Source organism: Microtus oregoni, unplaced genomic scaffold (genome assembly GCF_018167655.1).
Source record: "Microtus oregoni isolate MIOR12 unplaced genomic scaffold, Mior012 000016F_ref0000370, whole genome shotgun sequence".
Lineage (NCBI taxonomy): Eukaryota > Metazoa > Chordata > Mammalia > Rodentia > Cricetidae > Microtus > Microtus oregoni.
In genome coordinates this window covers 37,377,112-37,395,561 of record NW_024543075.1, presented here as the reverse complement: position 1 = coordinate 37,395,561, position 18,450 = coordinate 37,377,112, and the positions used below count along the sequence as shown (strand labels likewise).

The window sequence follows — 18,450 nt, the reverse complement described above, 5'->3', positions numbered from 1 at the left end:
TGACACATCTGTTTTCGCAGGGTGGCTTGACGATATTGGCTTACCCCAGTACAAGGATCAGTTTCATGAGTCGAGAGTTGATGGGCGAATGCTGCAATACCTAACTGTGGTGAGGATTTTCCCTTAAGTATTTCTGTGTTCAGTGAGCACTCAGTCCAGGTGATCCCATGATAGTTACTTTGAACTTGATTGTCCTCCCTTGCTCACATTCTGAAGGTCCTGAAAGTAGTATCTCTGTTACATAAGGCACACCAAATGCCAAAGTCCAAACCCTGGCAGTCAGTGGAACTGTTGAGTTGTCCATGAGCACCTTCCTGAGACGTGGAAAGTGTGTCTGTGCTTGGTCAGGAAAGAACTGCTGGGGTCTTTTGTCACCTTAGAAACTGTCTTGTCAACCAGAACCTCTCTCTTCCAGAATGATCTACTCTTCTTAAAAGTCACCAGCCAACTCCATCATCTCAGCATCAAATGTGCTATTCACGTGCTCCATGTCAATAAGTTCAACCCCCACTGCCTGCACAGGAGGCCTGCTGATGAGGTGAGGGAGTGTAGTAGCTGTCGAGGTGGCCCTGAGTCAGGACACCTGAAATACCATGGGAGAAAGTGAGGATGACATCATCACAAAATGGACAATGGTACTTAAGATTCTGGTACCTAAAAGTCCCCTGGTCCCTATACTTTGTATCTAATGGTAGTCACTGAACCTCTGATCCTACACCCTCACTCAGGATAGTTTCTGAGTCATCATAATGGCCCAGTGATTTGTTATGACTAAAACATGGGGAAAAGGAAAGACAGTATGGAAACATGGTATCAGAGTAGGCAGAGGAAGCAAGGTCCAGAGGGTCAGAGGAAACAAGGTTCCAAAAGTACTGCACAGTTCAGAGTGTGTTACCCTCCTTGCTGGAGCAAGATTAACTAGCTTTGAGCCTAGACACATAGGATCTTACTAGAGGGGAACTAGTGTTGACAAACGTAGAGGACCCCATGTGGGTATATACATAATAATCTTCTATAAACTGCAAGACTTCCGGTGGGCCCCAAACTGAAGGCCTATGGGCAACTGACCTGACTCGGGTTCTTTGGGGATTTAAAATGCCTACTTTTGCATTCTGTCCTCTTATTTCCTTGCTCTTCAACAAATGGTCTTGCAGATCTTTGTGAGTGGTGAGCCTTTTGAAGCCTACAAGGCTGTGTGAAAGTATGTATATATTATTATGTTTTATAGAGAGATTTACTTTTTAATTTTGTGTGTGTATATATCACACATGTGTGGGTGGCCACAGAGGCCAGAAAAGGGCATCTGATCTCTTGGGGCAGGGTTATAGATGGTTATGAGCCACCTGGCATGGGTACTGAACCGGGTCCTCTGGAAGAGCTCTAACACCTTACGCTGCTTAGTCATCTCTTCATACCCAGCTTCAATATCTTGATGCAAATTTCCTTAAAACAATTGGCCATGCCAGGAAGTACTTTCACCTACAAAACACTTGGCTCATAATCGAATCTTTAAAATTCTGTTGAATCACTGAATAAAAACCTATATGTCTTTATTTATTTGTGTTAAAATTAACCAGATGATTAGGGCATAACAGGATGGTGGAGTCGGATATTTAAGTATAAACATTACAGAAAAATTCAATAAGATGCTCGTTTCTTAGAACTGGGCTTGTTCTCAGGCAAGTGGCCTGCTTGGCCTGGGTTGCCAGGCCTAAGAATCTGCTGGGACAAGGCTCTTGGGAGATGCTGACCCCACAGAGGACAACATGGAACCTAATTTCTTCCCTCTTCTCCATCACAGAGTAACCTTTCTCCTTCAGAGGTTGTCCAGTGGTCCAACCACAGGGTAATGGAGTGGCTGCGGTCTGTGGACCTGGCGGAGTATGCACCCAACCTTCGAGGGAGTGGCGTCCATGGCGGCCTCATCGTGAGTGGCTCTCTGGGCTGGCCCACATGCCTTGGTGTAAACCATCCTGGTTTGTTTCTGTTACTGTGATAAAAATGCCGATGAGAAGCAGCATAAGGGAGAAGTGGTCTATTTTAGCTCGATTACAGGATTCAGTCCTTCACTCCAGGGCAGCTGAAGCAGCAGGAGCTAGAAACTGCTGGTCACATGACACCTGAAATTCAGAGGAGGGGATGAACACGTGAATACTTCTGCTTGGTTCCTTTCTTAACTCTTACACCACCCAGAAACCAGCCCATGAAATGGAGACACCCATGTTCAGGATAGGTCTTCCTGTCTCAGTTAACCCAGTTAAGAACAATCCTTCACAGTCACGCCTGCAGGCCACCTTGATCTAGGCAGCCCCTCCTTGAGACTCTTCCAGGTGACCGTACTACTACTACTACGTTAGGTTGATGACTGAAGCTAAACCTCACACTTTGTAAGGGTCAAGTATGCTCGTGGAAAAACTGAGGTTCTTCATCTGGACCATTTCACAGAATCTGAGATCTCAAAGTGTTCTGGTTGAACATTACCTTACAGAAAGAAAGGTGGCTTCTGAAGGAACTTCCTCAACTTCAGTCTAGAGGGTTCCAGTTAGTCTGGTGGTTGCGTTAGATCAGTCCTGAAAAAGGCAACTCCACCTGTTCCCAGAGGAACATGGGGGCTGGGGAAGTGAGGGGGTGGTCACCTTGTGCAATTTCCTGATTGCTATGATATGATGTTTATCGCTACTTAGCTCTGTCAAGTGTCAAGGCCAGAAAGGAAGTGTGGAGGTGGTGTCCTAGATGCCATCAGAGAAGACTGGAAAACAGCCTTATCTCAGAGGCCTGTTCCCTGCTAGTCTGGGAGGATGAGGTTGTCCATCAACAAGCATGTTAGTTTGGTCAAAGCCAGGCCTCGTGCTGGGGAGACAGAGTAGGTGGGACACAGAGCACAGCCTATATTCCGGAGGCACGAAGGTCCATGGAGCAAGTTTGTACTGTCCCCACCTAGGGAGGGCCCTCAACAGTAGCCACTGTCTAGATTTGTCTGTGTTTTTTTTTCTTAGATCCTGGAGCCACGCTTCACTGGAGACACCCTGGCTATGCTTCTTAATATCCCCCCACAGAAGACACTCCTTAGGCGCCATCTGACCACCAAGTTCAACGCCCTGATTGGTCCCGAGGCCGAACAGGAAAAGCGAGATAAAATGGCCTCACCAGCTTATACACCTCTGACCACCACAGCCAAAGTCCGGGTGAGCTATCAGAGCCATTGTGGGTGGGACCCCATGGCCTGCCTTCTGAGCCTTCTGTTTGGCATCTGTTAGTAAGTGCCTAGGCCCAAACCAGTAAGTGCAACCCTAGATGAGGAGCATGCTTGGCTTTTGCTGTAGGAGTCTTCCTGAGGTCTGTTCGTCTTTATTAGATCCATTCCCCGCTTGGCCTAGGTTCCAGGAAAACAGCACATGTTTCTGTACACTCTACATGCACAGGAAGTAGCTCTTCTTGAGAAGCTGTTCTCTACTCCAGTTCTGCCAAGCAGATGAGGGCTGGTTCCCTTCAGACCAGCCCATCTGTGTGCCACAAGGCCCCAGAATGTTGCCGTCTTGCTAGCACTGGGCGTGCCCCCATAGCAGCTGGTCCTGCTTGTTGTATTCTATGATGGAGCTAGCACACAGCTGACCTAGTATTATCCAAGCACCTGTCTCATTGTCTGATCTCTCTGAACCCTACAAAGACCAGTCTTGAGTCTGAAAGCTCAGTCTGAAACTAACTGCGGGCCCACAGTAACTCCAAAGGCCAAGCTGCACTCCCCTTGAGCAATCATTGGTCCCTATGGTCTAGCCACGCCTCCTAGTGACACTCCCCTCTCTAAGGATGTAGAACAGGTAGCATGTCTCTGGGAGTCCAGCAGAAGCAGAAGGGGGTGGGTGGAACTCAGGCAAGGAAGAAGGCCAACCAGTCCAGAGGTCGTCATGTCTCTGGATGTTCCTTACTCTTATGCCAGCAGCTGTGGTGAGACAAGTCCCGTGTACTTGACTTCCAGGGAACCTCAGTCCATCTTGGGAAGTAGGAAGTCATTTGGGGGGACAGCAGGCCTGAGTTAGGTTATTTATCTGTCGGCCTTGTTTCAGCATAGAGCATGTCATCAAGAACCCTGCTTCCCACAAACATTTTTATTTCTTTCCTCCTGAGCTAGCTCCCAAATATATTGTCTGTCACGTCTGCACACTTACCTGGAAGCTTTTTCTTGTCATCTTTTATATTTGCTGTTTTAGCCCAGGAAACTCGGGTTTTCCCATTTTGGGAACATGAGAAAAAAGAAGTTTGATGAGTCTACGGATTATATTTGCCCCATGGAGCCTGGTGATGCAGCCAATGACAGCCACAGGGTCTACGGTGTCTACGGGGGCCTTAGTCCCCTTGACAACCATGAACTAGATGGACTGGACCAGGTGGGACAGATAAGCTGATGCCCCTGTCATCTGCCTTCTTTGTGCACCGAGAGCTTGCAGTAACACCGTGTAACACCATATAACTGCACTTCCTCCATCCTTGTGCATGACGTGCAGAAAGCAGCAGTTGTGTGCCTTTGGGCTGGTCTTCGTACACACCGTAAGGATGGTCAGGATATGCAGTTACACAGCTACAAAGGGGACAGACTTTGGGGACTATAGGACTATAGCCAAATGTGGACTGAGGAGAAATCACCTGAAGATATCTGTACAAGTTTAGTAATTCTTAATATCCGTATTTCAGCTGGAAACATATGAACAGAGGCAGGCCCAGAGATCCTGGGCAATCCCAAGAGGTTCAGCTCTCAGGCACTGTACCCTATGCTCCAGCTGATGGAAGAATTCAAGTGCCTTAGGCCTGTGGAGCACAGAGTCTTGGCTGAGATAAAGGGACAACAGAGGGTCTTGTAGGCCATGGTGATAATGTAATTTGATTGTACCTTACTATGGGTGGCCATTTCTTTCTGGTAATAAAAACAGTATTTATGTAGAAAGTATGAACCATCTTTAATTCTGTTGGGGAAAGAAAACCAGGCAATGCTGGAGGTAGGGTGGTACCAACTACACCACTTAAAGGCCTATAGTTTAGGATTGAACCAGGAAATGGAGCGTCTGTTAGAGAAGTCTGTGGCCCTGTTGCCTTGGGTCTCGTTTCCCTCTGTGAAGCATAGAAGGAACTTGGGTGTCAGACACACTGGCTAGAGGTCACATCTGTCACACAGACCCTAGGTTGTTTCCATTTCAGCAGCGTGAGCCTCAGAGTGAAGGGTGGGGAGATGAACAGGCAGCCTTTCTGGCAAGACTCTGTCTGCTTTTTATATTTTGCCCACTTTTGTCTTCCGGAAGAGCAGAAACAGCTGTCCTCTTGCTTTAGACACTGCCTAGTTGGTAATGGGCCCAACAGATGGTCTGTGTCTGGCTGGAGACTGACCATGGAGAGATGTGTGCTCTGCCAGTCTGAGGCTCTGCTCAGGAAATTCCAGGTTGGGGCTGGCCAGTATTTGACTCCTGGGTCCAGTTACCATCATCTACAGAAGAAAAACAGCAGTGTTGCAAACATCTGGAAGGCAAGGCAGGATCGCTGGCTTGTTACAGCCTTCTGATTCTGACCCAGATGCAGGCGATGTTAACACTTGGCTCTTCATACACATAGAAGGCTCAGCCATGGTCTGATACCCAAGGCTACTACCTCCCCTAAAGTCCAGCTTGCCAGGTGGCAATACTAGTATTTGGTTGTGGTACCCAGAGCCACTGACTGGCCAATGCTATTGTAGAGCATGTCAGGCCAGGTTTTGTGCCCTATTGGTTATGTCCCAGTGAGGACTGCATGTACCTGTTTTCAGACTTTGCATGGAATTTGTATTGCAGCTGAATGTCTGTGTGACCTCATGCAACTTTAGTGGACTTGAGTTTTCCCTGCTACAAGGGTTTGCTCTTGATGCCTCCAAGTCTGCAGCATCCAGATAAGGAGGACCAAGTAGGCCAGAAGTACCTGAGTAACCCTCTATGCCATGAAGAGGCAGGCAGCAGCCTCTTGATGTTGCCCTCTTAGACCACCGCATTGATATCTGGGGTCCTATGCCTGGAAAGCATCCTTTGTCCAGTAGTAATCTGGAGGCTTTCATCCCTGTGAAACAGCTGGACCACTGGACATGTGTAGAAGGCTGCTTCTGACAAGCTCTGCCTGTGCCCTGCTTCGCCGCACAGAGTGCTGGTGCAGAGTGTGTGCATGCAGTACGGGAACTGAGCCTGCATGTGTCTCAGCAGCTGTCACTCCCTGGGGCCTAGAGCACACCATGTCCACGCTCTAGGGAAGACTGTCCTAGAGAGGACAGGCCTGAGTAGAAGGGGCTGTGCATGCCGCTGTCTCTGCAAAGCGTAGGCCTCGTTCCTGTGTGCTGACCAGGCTGCTGCCCATTTTACAGATGGCACCTTCTGAAGTCACCGTGACACAAATAGGGCTCCTCTCCCAAGACATCCATCGCCTCACGGTACGATTCTGATCCCCCTTCCTTGCAGCATGGCTAGTGAAGCTCAGTAAACTTGGTGTGGTGGCATTCATGTTTACAGGGCAGGAAAGGATGGTGCTTGCTTGCTAGTGGGTCAGAGCCTCAGCCAGCCCAGAGGCACACAGCAACTGAAAGGCCAGGTCTCCTCTACTGGCCCGTTGCTGGGCTCTGAGCCACCACAGGGCATTGGAGGCCCACGGGCCTTTCATCAGAGTCAGCCTGAACATACAAGGCGTTGGATCCGTTTCCTGGGCTTAGAACTGGTAATGATATAATGGTGACCAAGCAGTTATGGGTCAGCTGTCCAGCCAGATCAAGGCTCCGGCTCACTTCTAGCCCAGTGAACACTGTCCTGCCTTCTTGGCACAGAGAAACATGCATTCCCACCACTCCTCTGACATCATGAATGTGTTCTGCAAGCTAGGAGAGCCTGCCATGCCCAGGAGTACTAATCAGTCCATGGGGAGGCAGCTTGGTCCCAAGGAAAGAAGAACTATTTTGTTTTGTTTGTGGAGGGTGGGGGGGGGAGGGAGGAAAAGGGTAGGGGTAGTTCAAGTCATTTGCCTTTTACTGGCTCTAGGAGCATAGGTGTGCCATGGTCCCTCTGATACTGACTTTGGTTATCTGTAAAGCAGGGATAATGATAGCCTTCTCGTAAATCACATGGGAAGACCAGAGGTAGCAAGACATGGCCACCTACCCACGGTTAGAAAACTGTATAAAGGCAGGATGGAGGAGTGTCTCATATCTAAGCAAGACCATGTCAGGGCAACAGGCTCATGCAGGGGCATGTCTCTGTACAATCTTGGCCTGTGATCTCTAACAAACCTTTGGTGGTCTTGAAATAGTAAGTTTACCACTAAGACAAAAGGCTTGGTTTTATCTTGTGTGCATGTGTATACCGATGGTGGGGATTGAACATTGTGCAAGCAAAGCGAGTGCTTATGTACTTGTGTGCACCAAGCCTCACCCTCACCCCATTTTCATCTTAACATTACTGTCTGTTCAGCACTCAATGCTCAGGCTCCCTGGGACACCATAACTTTGCAGATCAGCGGTATTGGGAGTGGGCCACTTCCAGTGTCCCTCTGTTTCTTAGGAAGATGCTGTAGGGTAGCCTTGGCCTATGGACTGTTACACTGCCATTCTGGCTATGTTCTTACAGACTCTGCTGAGCCAGGACCAACTACTGAATGACTCGCCTGGCTGTCCCTGACACTGGTGACTGCGGATGACATTCTTCATGGCTGAGAGCCCAGAGAGGCATGTGTGGGACCTGAATGTTTACCTCAATGGGGAGTTGGCACAGAGCCCTCTACAGAAGCCAGATGGGGCTCTTTGGGGTCCCTCGGAACTAGGTGCTGGCAGGAGCAAAAGCAGAGGGATGAGATGCCCAGAGGCGTCCCTGTGTTCTTCAGTGCCATCCATGATCACTTTTCGCTACAGATTTTCTACCTTTTATACTTTTATATACAAATTGCAGACATTCTTGTAGACAGGGAAGTGTTGTGTTAAATGCAGAACAAAGGCAGTGAGCTCTTAGTTCATAAAAGCCTCTGCTTGGAAAAAAGCTGTGTAAACTGTTGTGATTGTTCTGCAGTGGCTGGTGAAGTTCTGGGGGGCCGGGGATCCTTTGGGGCTGCTTCATAGAAGTATGTATTTTCACTTCTGGGAGCCTGGCCCTGAGAACCAGCACTCCTTTCTCGATCTTCAAGCAACTTCACCCACCTGTATCTGCTGAAGTAGCAGACAGTAGTGTGGTATTACTGCTTTGACCAGCAGGTGGCGATAGCAGTCCCTGGATCATGGGATTTGAGGCACAGCTGCTAGAAATGGTAAATTTAGGAACTTCTGTCTAACCATGCCTCCCTTGGCCCAGTGCCAAGGTGGAACCTGTCACCTAGAGGTTGCTAAACTACAAATATTTTTCCACGTCTCCGTCTGCTGTACAAAATGCAGGGAGTGAGGACAGGATTCGTAGAGTCCATGAACTGTGATTGCCCTTCTGTACAGGTTCGTAATCCTGTTTATGTCTCAAAGTGACCCACATGGGAAGGAAGAACACACAAAGCCTTTTCCCTCTGTGAGTCTGGCCTTCAAAGCAGAGAAATGTGAAGAATGTTCGTAAGTGGGAGTTAGTTGATCGAACCGTTTGGATCTTGCTGTAATTCCACCCAGGCAAGTTCTGGCTGCCCAGTGTGTTCCCTACATAACCACACATTGTGAGCTAAGTGCAGGGCAGTCCAGTTTATTACATGAAACTGGGAGAAAGAGGAATCATGCCCAGCCTCCAAGCCTGGAAGCCCCCCAAAACACCCAATTCTCTGCACTCTTCTTAGGTCTACACCCAAGAGACCAGCACCGTGCCCAAGGGTACATGGAGAGCCACTTTGCAGATACTGTAGGTGAACAGTGAACAGGGTGAAGTCAAACTCACTCTGAAACAGGAGAGGGACCCGCCAAGGATTATAGGAGGTGTTAATAGGTAAAAATCATGTCCTTGGTATAGCCGAGCTGTTCCAGGCTAGGGTGAGCCATATCCTGGATCATACGTGGTGGACCACACACCAGGATGAGTGTGGTCTCCCCAGGGGGAGGGAGGTGCTCCTTGATCATGTCAGCAGTGACAAACCCCGAGCTGTACTTCCAGCCTGGAATGAAACAGAGCAAGGAAGAAGTGTGATTCTGCATTAGCCCCTGATGCTGGGGACCAGGCTGCCCTACAAAAGCTCAGAAGTCTGCGTTGCTGGTTCCCATGTAGACCCAAGGGACAGAAAGGGGGGTTTCAGTCGTTTGCAGCATTTACTCCAATCCCAGGCTCAAGCCTTGGTCTCTTTGCTCTAAGCACTGAGAAGAGTGAGGAGGTCACACTGTGGTGGAGTGTTTGTGGAGTTGGGCAGCACCCTCTGCTGGACAGCATGATATATGCCAAGACTGGTGGAAATCAGGGAGACATGCAATGTGCCCTGCACCATGTAAGGTACATAGTGGTTCCTAGGCGCTAGCAGGAGCTGGCTGAGGCTCAGCTTATGAACACTGCTGTCCACAAGAGGTTGGTCATAAGAGGCAGAGTAGCCATGAGCAGTATGAGAGGGTAAGGGGCCAGTGCGTTTTAGGTACAATGTGCTGAGTGTGGAGGGCAGATGTGGCCCAGTCTATCCTCAGCGCAGTGTGGGGAGAGCACAGGTGTGCAGCACCTGTCCTTGACTCCCCTTTACAGGTGTGCAGCACCTGTCCTTGACTCCCCTTTACAGGTGTGCAGCACCTGTCCTTGACCCCCCCTTTACAAACCGCTGCTCCCAGCTCCTCCCGTCAATGCACAGGTGTGCAGCACCTGTCCTTGACCCCCCTTTACAAACCGCTGCTCCCAGCTCCTCCCGTCAATGTACAGGTGTGCAGCACCTGTCCTTGACTCCCCTTTACAAACTGCTGCTCCCATCTCCTCCCATCAATGGCTTCGCTTGTGTGCCCTGTACAGACCAAGAGCCCCAAGGCAAAACAAGCAAACAGAACCTGGAGCTAGTCTGCAGGTGTGTCAAAGGGTGGAGCTCACTCAGAATAAGAGAGTAATAAGGGCCATACCATTTGGAGGCCTGTCCAGGGTATACCACAGGTTGAACTGGTCAGGGTGAGTTGTGGCAGTTTCTTCCAGCTCCTTTCTCAGCAAGATATCCTCTTCTGTCTAGAAAAGAAGCAACATCACCAACATCACAAAGGTCCCTTGGGAATAGCCCGTATGCCCACCTCGATTGAACGTGTGGGTCTACGCATTCATGCCTGAATTGCCACTGTCCTAGCTTGAGAGCTTTCCAGACTCCCTGTTCCTCCTGCACACTGTACCCTCTCTGAGTTCGAGGCCAGTCTGGTCTGGTCTATAACAGCTAGTTCCAGGACAGGCCTCAAAGTAAGAGTAACCCTTTCTTGAAAAACCAAAAAAAAAAAAAAAGAAAAAAGAAAAGAAAAAAGAAAAAGAAACAACAGCAAAAATAGCTGGTGGAACTGATGGGCGGGGGGGGGGGGGGGAGACCAACAACATGGTGTCCTCTGGCTTGAAGGACTGGCAGCACAGACCACTGTCTGCATGCAAAAGTCCCCACTCACTTCCCTGCATCCAGGGTCAGACCTGGCAGGCCCAGTGGACACAAGCTTAGTGCAGATTGGACTTCTTTAAGGAGTCAGGGGAGGGCTGTGCTGATGGGGTCCAGAAGAGGAAGGTGGTCTACATTTGCATCTGAGGAAATGGGGACAAGAGGATACCCAGGCCTGGGTCGTCCCACCCTCCACAGCTCTGTCCCAGTAATGCTACTTCTGGTGTTGTTTCAGAAAAGCAGAGTTGTCAGCTCAGGCCCAGTTGTTCATAATTAGTTATTGTTTATGTCAAAATCTAGAAAAACCTGAATGAAAAGGTTTCTTTGATTCTGGTGTGAATATTTAAAGTCAGCAAGAGGAAGATGCCTATGTGATACTACTAAGTGAAAAAGTATATATAGTGTATAAAAATGTGTATAAATAAGGGTATATAATATATCAATACACAGTACATATGGGGGGAATGGCAATATAAATGTATATTCTTCTGAATTTCTAAGAATTTCCATCAGGAACATCCATTATTTAATACTCAGAGAAACAGAACTGGGAATTAAGAAGAAAGCTCACAGCATGGGATGGCTCTGTAGGGAAAGTGGAAGAGTTAAGAAACAAACAGAACAGGCCTGACCTCAGCTTCTTCAGCTGCCAGCAGACTTGCTGAGCCCACTAAGCCTCCCACAACCCAGGGCACCCAGCAGTGCCTTCTCAAGACAGTTGGAGGGGAACATCCCATGCTGCTGTGGCCAGCTCGGGGTTGGCTGCAGACTGACCTGGTTGGCAAAGAGGAGGGACATCTTGGTCCCATCACTGCTGTTCTTGGTGATGTGGCGAAGGAGCTGCAGCATGGGTGTGATGCCTGGAAAACAGCGGGCAGGCCAGCTTGCTCCCATCCCCAGTGCCCCAGTTTCTGGCCTTTAGTGGATTAACAATTTCATTTGATCCTGATTCTACCATTTTCCGTTCTGTTCCCCAAAACATAAAGTGGGGAAGAACCTTCATTTTGGCGTTCCTTTCTAATGCAGCAGCAGGTCAGAGAACCACTTTCCTTTCTGAGATAGGATTTCACATATTCCAGACTGGCCTCAACTCCCAAGGTAGCCAAGTCTGTCCTTGAACTTCTGATCATCTGAAGCACTGGAATTACAGGCATGCCTGTTTTTATATTGCTGGGGAACCCAGAGCCTCATTTGTCCTGAGCAAATACTCTACCAACCGGGCCATATCCTCAGCCCTTCTTTCCTATGGCAAGAGGGTAAGAACTTTCTGTGAGCTAGTTCATGTCCTCACTTGCGTAATAAAACTAATGGCCGGTAAATGTGAGAGTATTAAAACTGCCAGCGATATGTCTCCCTGAGGGTTCATTCTCAAGGAATTTCGAGAGTCAGGCTGGAACTGAATATTCCACTATTTAGGAACCATTGAGCAAAGCTTGCCCAGCCTAGCCTCAGAAGAGAAGCTCCCATGGCTTCCAGGGAGCCACTATGCTGGTTGTAGAGGAATAGGGTCAGATTCAGTATTGGACCCCACATTCCCACTACCACAGCCAGGGAAGAATTGCTTGCACCAGATCTCATAGGGTCAAATGATTCCCAAGTTAGAATGGTCCTAGAGGAATCCAGAAACCTCTTACCTGTGCCCCCAGCAATCATCCCCAGGTGATGAACCTGTTTTCCTTCAGGCTCACTCTTTTTGTCTGTTTTGACTGTAAGGTAACCTAGAAATACAGAGAATGTTTCTGACTTCTGCAGGCCTTGGCTGGCGGCCTACAAAAGATTTCTGACTCTAGGAGGCAAGGTTGTAGCATTCCAAGTCCAAATCAGACACGGTAGCTTCACTGGCTGCCAGTGTATAGAGTGGAAACCGAGGGTAGGCATCCCATGGGATAGCTGGGCCTTTTCTTAGGCAAGCTGAAATTAATCTGGAGCCTTGAAGAGCGAGTGAGTAAATGGAGAATCAGTGTGGTCTCCCTCTACCCTCAGCAGGCATCTTTCATCTATCTGTGCCAGAGACAGTAATGAGGACATTCTAGATGAAGTGTACAAGCCTGTGCAGTAAATATGAGCAGTGACAGAAGTCATTATAAATACAGTCATGTGGATGAATGTGTGAAGACTTCAAGTATGCGCCCATGTGCCCCAGAGCTGAGGAAGACCACAGCAAGGCCACTGCAGGAATTTCCCAGCTATGAGAATTGCCCAACTGTGAGACCCCGCTGAACAGCACCTGTACCTGGCTTGTGGTAGAACAGGCGCCCTGTTGGCCCTCGAATAAGGATGGTGTCCCCAATTTTCATGTTCTCTAAGTACTGAGTCATCTTTCCCCCTTCAGGATGCTTGGGGTGTACATTTTTGAAGTAGATCTGAAAAGCAAGCACAGATCTTTACACCTCCAAGCCTTGGCGACAGTCGCACACAGCTGGAAGTCATTAGAAGTCATTTGAGTAAACACTGCCACATTCACTGGGAACAGTCGTTTCGGTTTCATGTCTGTTTCCACAATAAAATACCCCAACAAGACAACTCAGGGGGAAAGGGGTTTATTTTAGCTTCCAACTCCAGGTTAAAGTCCATTGTTGTCTCTGCAGGAACGTGAAGCAGCTCAGCACATCACATCCAGTAGAGAGAAATGAATGTTTGCATACCTAGCTGTGCTCAGCTCATTCTCTATGTTTACACAGTTCAGGGTCCTCTGCCTAGGAAATGATGTCACCCACGGTGGGCTGGGTCTTTCTAAGTCAATTAATATAATGACAATCCACCACAGACCAACCTGATATAGACAGTCCCTCATTGAGGCTCTTCCCCAGGTGATTTCTAGATTGTGTCAAGATGATAATTAAACCAACCTTACAGCAATCCTTTGAGACCCTACAGGGTTAAGTGTAGCGTTGCTAATAAATGAGACTATTGGAAAGCACTGTCCAGGCCGTAAGTCCCCTCTCCACTCTACCACATTAAAGATACCTGGGGCTCCAGATAGCTTGGTAAGGTGGGTATTATTTACCTTTATAATGAAGTCCACAAAGCCTTGATCATCGTCACTAGAGACAGGAGTGTAAGCCCTAATTACCAATTCATTGTTAATTTGGGCCAAGAGATGGACATAGTTACCTACAAAAAAAATATATATCAAATGTTAATAGTCAAATAGAACTCTGAAATGGCCCAAAGATTTATTTTGATAACATCTGCCCTGCTATGCTCACACTGTAACCTTTGGAGTGTTAACAGTGTGAGCATCGCAGGGCTAGAGCTGGTTTCTTTATGTGGGGCTCGGGCTCCCTCAGAAAATTACCCATTTAGGGCATCTGCATGCCTAGTGACTCCCCACACATTTGGGGCGTTAATGGAATGTCTGCTCTTCTCATCCGTGCCAACTTTCACACCCACCAGCCATGTTACTCTCACTATACCTGAAGCAGACTGACGGGCCTGGGAAGTACACGATGGAACGAGAGAGAAGAGGATTGAGGCACTGGCCTTGAACTGCATGGGCAGGAGCCTTTGATGACATCTTAGACCTTCTTCTAGACTTACTTCTTTTCAGTGCTCCTCAAGATATTACTTTTATAACAGGCAGACTGGAACAATGGAGATACTGTCCTCAAGTCCATCTGCCTGTCTCTCTCCATCCATGTGGTCCAGGATTTTATCAGTGTGTCCTCCATATCCCACGGAAATGGGAACCTATTGCTAATAGGAACGGAACATCCCAAAGACACAGACCTGGAAATGTCACCAAGCGCTGCTCACCTACAGGGAGCCCCAAGACATGGTCTGGTGAGGGCAATCCAAAGCGGAATCTTCGAGTGTTGTGGGTGATTTGCTAGTGGAACAAAAACAGCAGGTTATGTTGGCTTCTTAGGAGTTTTGTTTGCTGCATGGCCCAGATCCTGAGAAAGATACTCAATTTGGCCCTGAGGTGACTGTTCACCCCAACTTCCCAGCTAGCATTCTCACACCCCCTGTCCTCCTCTTTCATGTAACCAGGGGAAGGTTTGGGTGACCCAGTACCTCCTTTTCAATCAAGGGCAGGGGGTACTTGGCTTCAGGGTCCTGTAAGGTGATGCGATCTTTCTTCTCTAAGCTCATTTTCTTCAGGGCAATGAGAATCACAGTGCTCCCGATGACTCCAAGAACCAAGAGCAAGGAAGTAGTCCTAAAAGACACAGTGTAAGCACAGACCTCAGATCTCACCCATCCTGGGCTAGGCAACACCAAGCATGGCTGCTCTTATGTCTCAAAGGACTAGCAGAGGGAAAGGTGTTATAACACAGAAGGCTGCCTGTGAGGACCAGAGGGCAGAGAGGTTTGTTACAGGTTCAGGCCCTCCCTGCCCACCTGCCTCCGTCCTCGCTTCAGCCAAAGATGCTGGGGAAGAGTGACAGCATTAGTTATAACAGGCCGCCCAAGAGAGAACTGTGCTGGCCTTGCCAGGTGGCTGTGGGTTGTAGCTAACAGCAAGGCTGGAGACGGGATTTACCTCTCCTGGGAGTTCCCACTCACTTATGATTGGCTGATGTAGTGGAGCAATGAGTGGATTTGAAACTCACCAGCACTTTCCAGGGCAGGCAAAGGAAGTAAAGACACATCTACCAGAGGTGTAGCCAACCTCCCTACAACAGCCCTCAACTCCGCCCCGTTCCCTAACCAGGCCAGTTTGTTCACAGCCCGACCTGTTCCAGAGAAGTCCGCTGCTGCCCAGTCCTCTGGTCCAGAGACCCAGGGTCCCTACCAGCTGGTAAACCGCCGCGAGTCAGGCCCAGACATCGCCTGCCCCTGTCCCGAGCCTTGGATTCCTTCCTGCCCCGCCCCTCTCTGACGGAACCCACCGGGAGCCGGGAGCGAGAGATGCCCAACTTATCCTCGAGCTGGGCAGTGCCTCTTGGTGGTTCGGAGGGCGAACACAGGGCAGCGGCCAGGGTCCGGCTGACTCCTGCCTGAATAGAGACACATTCAGGCTTCTGTGTCCCGTGACTCTGGCATCAGTCCAATCCTGAGCCTCCGCAGTTGGCCCTGTGGGAATGGGGCCCTTAATCTCCTCCAGAGTTCCTGTTCTCAACAGGGATCCCTCTGCTTCTTAAGTCTCCTTGCGCATCCCAGTAGCCTTGGGGAAAATTCAGCCTCCCCAGCTCGTAAACACCAAGGCAGGATGGAGAGAGGCGTGGCTGTGAACTCGTTTACAGTACCGACTGAAGACATGGGAATTACAGCTGAGAGGAGAGCACTTGAGCGACTGCTGTCTAAGTCGCCATGTCTGCTGAGCTGCGACCCTGAGCCTCCCAGAATCCAAGTGTCTGCAGGGTGGGGCTGACGGCAGAGGGTGGTGGCCTCTCTAGCAGAGACAGGACAAGACTAAGACTCTATAGCAGACAGCATGAGAAGTCCAGAATATGAGGGTTCTCCACAATGCACCTCAGAGCCTTGACTTCCTTTTCCGCTCTTGCCACTGCAAGCAACTTGCTGCAGTAGGCATTCACAATTTTCGAAGAACTCCTTACAGAAGTCCTCACACACACCAAGCAATGGTATCCTGTATCCTCAGCCCTTTCTTTTTTTTGCTGTCCTTTGGTTAGGTGGTTGGTTGGTTTTTAAGTTTTGAGGCAGAGCCTAGGTTGACCTTAACCTAACTCTGGAGCCCAGACAGGTTTTGAACATTTGATTCTGCCCCAACCTCCTGAATAGCTGGGATTTCAGGCAGGTACCATCATCCCTGACTTTATATTTTAAACGCTGAAGCTGTGAAAAAATCACGTTACCTGACAATGACCTGAGGGCCCAGGAAGGTGTTGCTTTGTGTGCCTACTGCAGCGAGTTGCTTACAGTGGAGGACAGTGTGGTGTGAGCTGATTTCTCTCACATTCCTGCTCTATCCTCCAACTCCCAACACCAACAAATGCGTCCTCGCTGAAGAAAACTGAGGTGATGAAGATAATCCAGTGTGCCTGAGATCCTCATTACAAGGGGAAATTTGAACACAGGAATGGGCGTAGAGAGGGTAGATCATTTAAAGAGAAAAGCTAGGGAGAGCAGCAAAAGCTCTCTGTTCCCAACAGGCCTCCAAAAGACCGCTCCTGGCCCATTTTTTGATTTTGGATACTCAGCCCCTTTGCCAAGACAGTCTGTGGTCCTCCATTATTGCGGCCCTCACTGACAGGGATCTGTTTCTTGACCCTCTCAGTCTGAAATGAGAGTTTATGTTTGCCACTGGCAAGAGCGGAAAAGGAAATCAAGGCTCTGAGGTGCATTGTGGAGAACCCTCATAGTCTGGACTTCTCATGCTGTCTGCTATAGAGTCTTAGTCTTGTCCTGTCTCTGCAGGAGAGGCCACCACCCTCTGCCGTCAGCCCCACCCTGCAGACACTTGGATTCTGGGAGGCTCAGGGTAGCAGCTCAGCAGACATGGCGACTTAGACAGCAGTCACTCAAGTGCTCTCCTCTCAGCTGTAATTCCCATGTCTTCATTCTGTACTGTAAACGAGTTCACAGCCACGCCTCTCTCCATCCTGCCTTGGTGTTTACAAGTTGGGGAGGCTGGATTTTCCCCAAGGCTAGATTTTCACAAGATGCAACTCTTGGCTGAATATTTGATTCCACACGAAGTAGCTGAAGCATCTTAAACATCTTTCAGAGTTAATCAAGTTTTTATAGTTCTTAATGCTGAGACTCAGCTTTTCATAAAAAACAAAGGACAAAAGACAGATGTATGTTTAGGGCCTGTCAGAAATTGTTTTAAATTCTGTCCCAATCCTAAACAGAAATTCATCTATGTTATGAAACTCAAGTTGGTAGCTTAAACAGCAATTATATTGATTGATTGATTGATTGATTGATTTGTTGGTTTTTCAAGACTGGGTTTCTCTGTTTAGCCTTGACTGTCGTGGAACTAGCTCTGTAGACCAGGCTGGTCTCACACTCAGAGATATGCCTGCCTCTGCTTCCTGAGCACTGGGATTAAAGGTGCCATCCCCACCCTCAAACAGCAATTTTAAAAAACAAATCCAGCAACACAATCCAGCCCAAAAGAGGTACTGATTTGATTCTTATGTGCTAAAGAATGATGGCAGAAAAATAGCAGTTCTTTGGGTTTTTTTTTTTATAATTGAAACATTGTGTTTCTATAACAGCATGAAATGTTGTTCAGTGAAGGATATTTAAAATAATTTTCTTCCCTGTATCTCAGACTGTGATTAAGAATCCTTTGACACTGGGCTGGAGAGATGGCTCAGAGGTTAAGAGCATTGCCTGCTCTTCCAAATGTCCTGAGTTCAATTCCCGGCAACCACATGGTGGCTCACAACCATCTGTAATGAGGTCTGGTGCCCTCTTCTGCCCTGCAGACATACACACAGACAGAATATTGTACACATAATAAATAAATATTAGAAAAAATTAAAAAAAAGAATCCTTTGACAGGAAGATTCACCTAGGCTGTCTGGGGAGCCTAAGACGATGGCATATAAGGTTAAGAGAAGACAGTGAAAGGCTAGGCAGTGGGAAGATAGCAGCAGTGTGGAGTGATGAACCTTGAACATCAAAGCAGGGGCCATAGGCCAAGATGTCTATCTAGTCACTAAAACCTGAAATTCAAGTTTCAATTCTAATGAAAATTTCTCCTGCAAACTTGGGTAAAAGAATGAGCCCTGTTGGCTCCTTGACTTTAGCAAATGTTATGTTTCTAACTTCCAGAAATGTAAGAGAATAAATTTATGTTGTGTTAAGCCATGGAGCTTATAATAATCTACTGTGACAACAATACATTAAACAAACTGTTTTTAAATCTCTATGGGCTTCTTTGTTTGCAATCTTTAAAATATTTAAAACGTATTTTTCATGTATCTTGGCTCAGAGGTTTCTTTCCCCCTACCCTAACGCCCTAGTTGCTTTCATGGCCAACCTCTTTTC

At 48.3% G+C, this 18,450-nt stretch overlaps 2 protein-coding genes across 12 annotated transcripts in view; one reads left to right on the top strand and one right to left on the bottom strand.

Moving 5' to 3' along the window:
* Ppfibp2 (PPFIA binding protein 2) overlaps window positions 1-8,013 on the top strand; it is a 151,095-nt gene extending 143,082 nt beyond the window's left edge. For 4 of the 5 annotated variants that reach the window (XM_041666885.1, XM_041666884.1, XM_041666883.1 and 1 more), the window contains 7 exons: window positions 21-109; window positions 416-538; window positions 1,802-1,927; window positions 2,997-3,185; window positions 4,209-4,385; window positions 6,371-6,436; window positions 7,620-8,013. In XM_041666885.1, the coding sequence (XP_041522819.1) occupies window positions 21-109; window positions 416-538; window positions 1,802-1,927; window positions 2,997-3,185; window positions 4,209-4,385; window positions 6,371-6,436; window positions 7,620-7,670 (821 nt within the window). In that variant the 3' untranslated portion in view covers window positions 7,671-8,013. The remainder of the gene's footprint in view (window positions 1-20; window positions 110-415; window positions 539-1,801; window positions 1,928-2,996; window positions 3,186-4,208; window positions 4,386-6,370; window positions 6,437-7,619) is intronic. The other variant, XM_041666888.1, reaches the window with a different exon arrangement.
* A 771-nt stretch (window positions 8,014-8,784) lies between these two features.
* Window positions 8,785-15,516, bottom strand: LOC121457780 (NADH-cytochrome b5 reductase 2). Of its 7 annotated transcripts, none has more exons than XM_041666774.1 (9): window positions 15,378-15,516; window positions 14,560-14,704; window positions 14,272-14,371; window positions 13,550-13,656; window positions 12,776-12,905; window positions 12,177-12,260; window positions 11,317-11,402; window positions 10,037-10,136; window positions 8,785-9,105 (listed from the first exon to the last, which is right to left on the bottom strand). In XM_041666774.1, exons 2-9 carry the CDS (start codon window positions 14,635-14,637, stop codon window positions 8,933-8,935), a joined length of 858 nt encoding a protein of 285 aa, XP_041522708.1. In that variant the 5' UTR covers window positions 14,638-14,704; window positions 15,378-15,516; the 3' UTR covers window positions 8,785-8,932. The 7 variants fall into 7 exon arrangements, with proteins under 7 accessions (XP_041522708.1, XP_041522704.1, XP_041522703.1 ...); XM_041666770.1 differs by having other exon boundaries at window positions 15,385-15,515; XM_041666769.1 differs by lacking the exon at window positions 15,378-15,516 and adding an exon at window positions 15,222-15,359.
* Window positions 15,517-18,450: the final 2,934 nt, after the last annotated feature.

Coding starts and splice junctions, on each gene's coding strand:
- LOC121457780 (XM_041666774.1), bottom strand. CDS start 14,637: ATGAGCTTAGAGAAGAAAGATCGCATCACCTTACAGGACCCTGAAGCC. Junction 14,372..14,559: donor TGCCCTTGATTGAAAAGGAG/GTACTGGGTCAC, acceptor TTGTTCCACTAG/CAAATCACCCACAACACTCG. Junction 9,106..10,036: donor CCTGGACAGGCCTCCAAATG/GTATGGCCCTTA, acceptor GTTTCATTCCAG/GCTGGAAGTACAGCTCGGGG.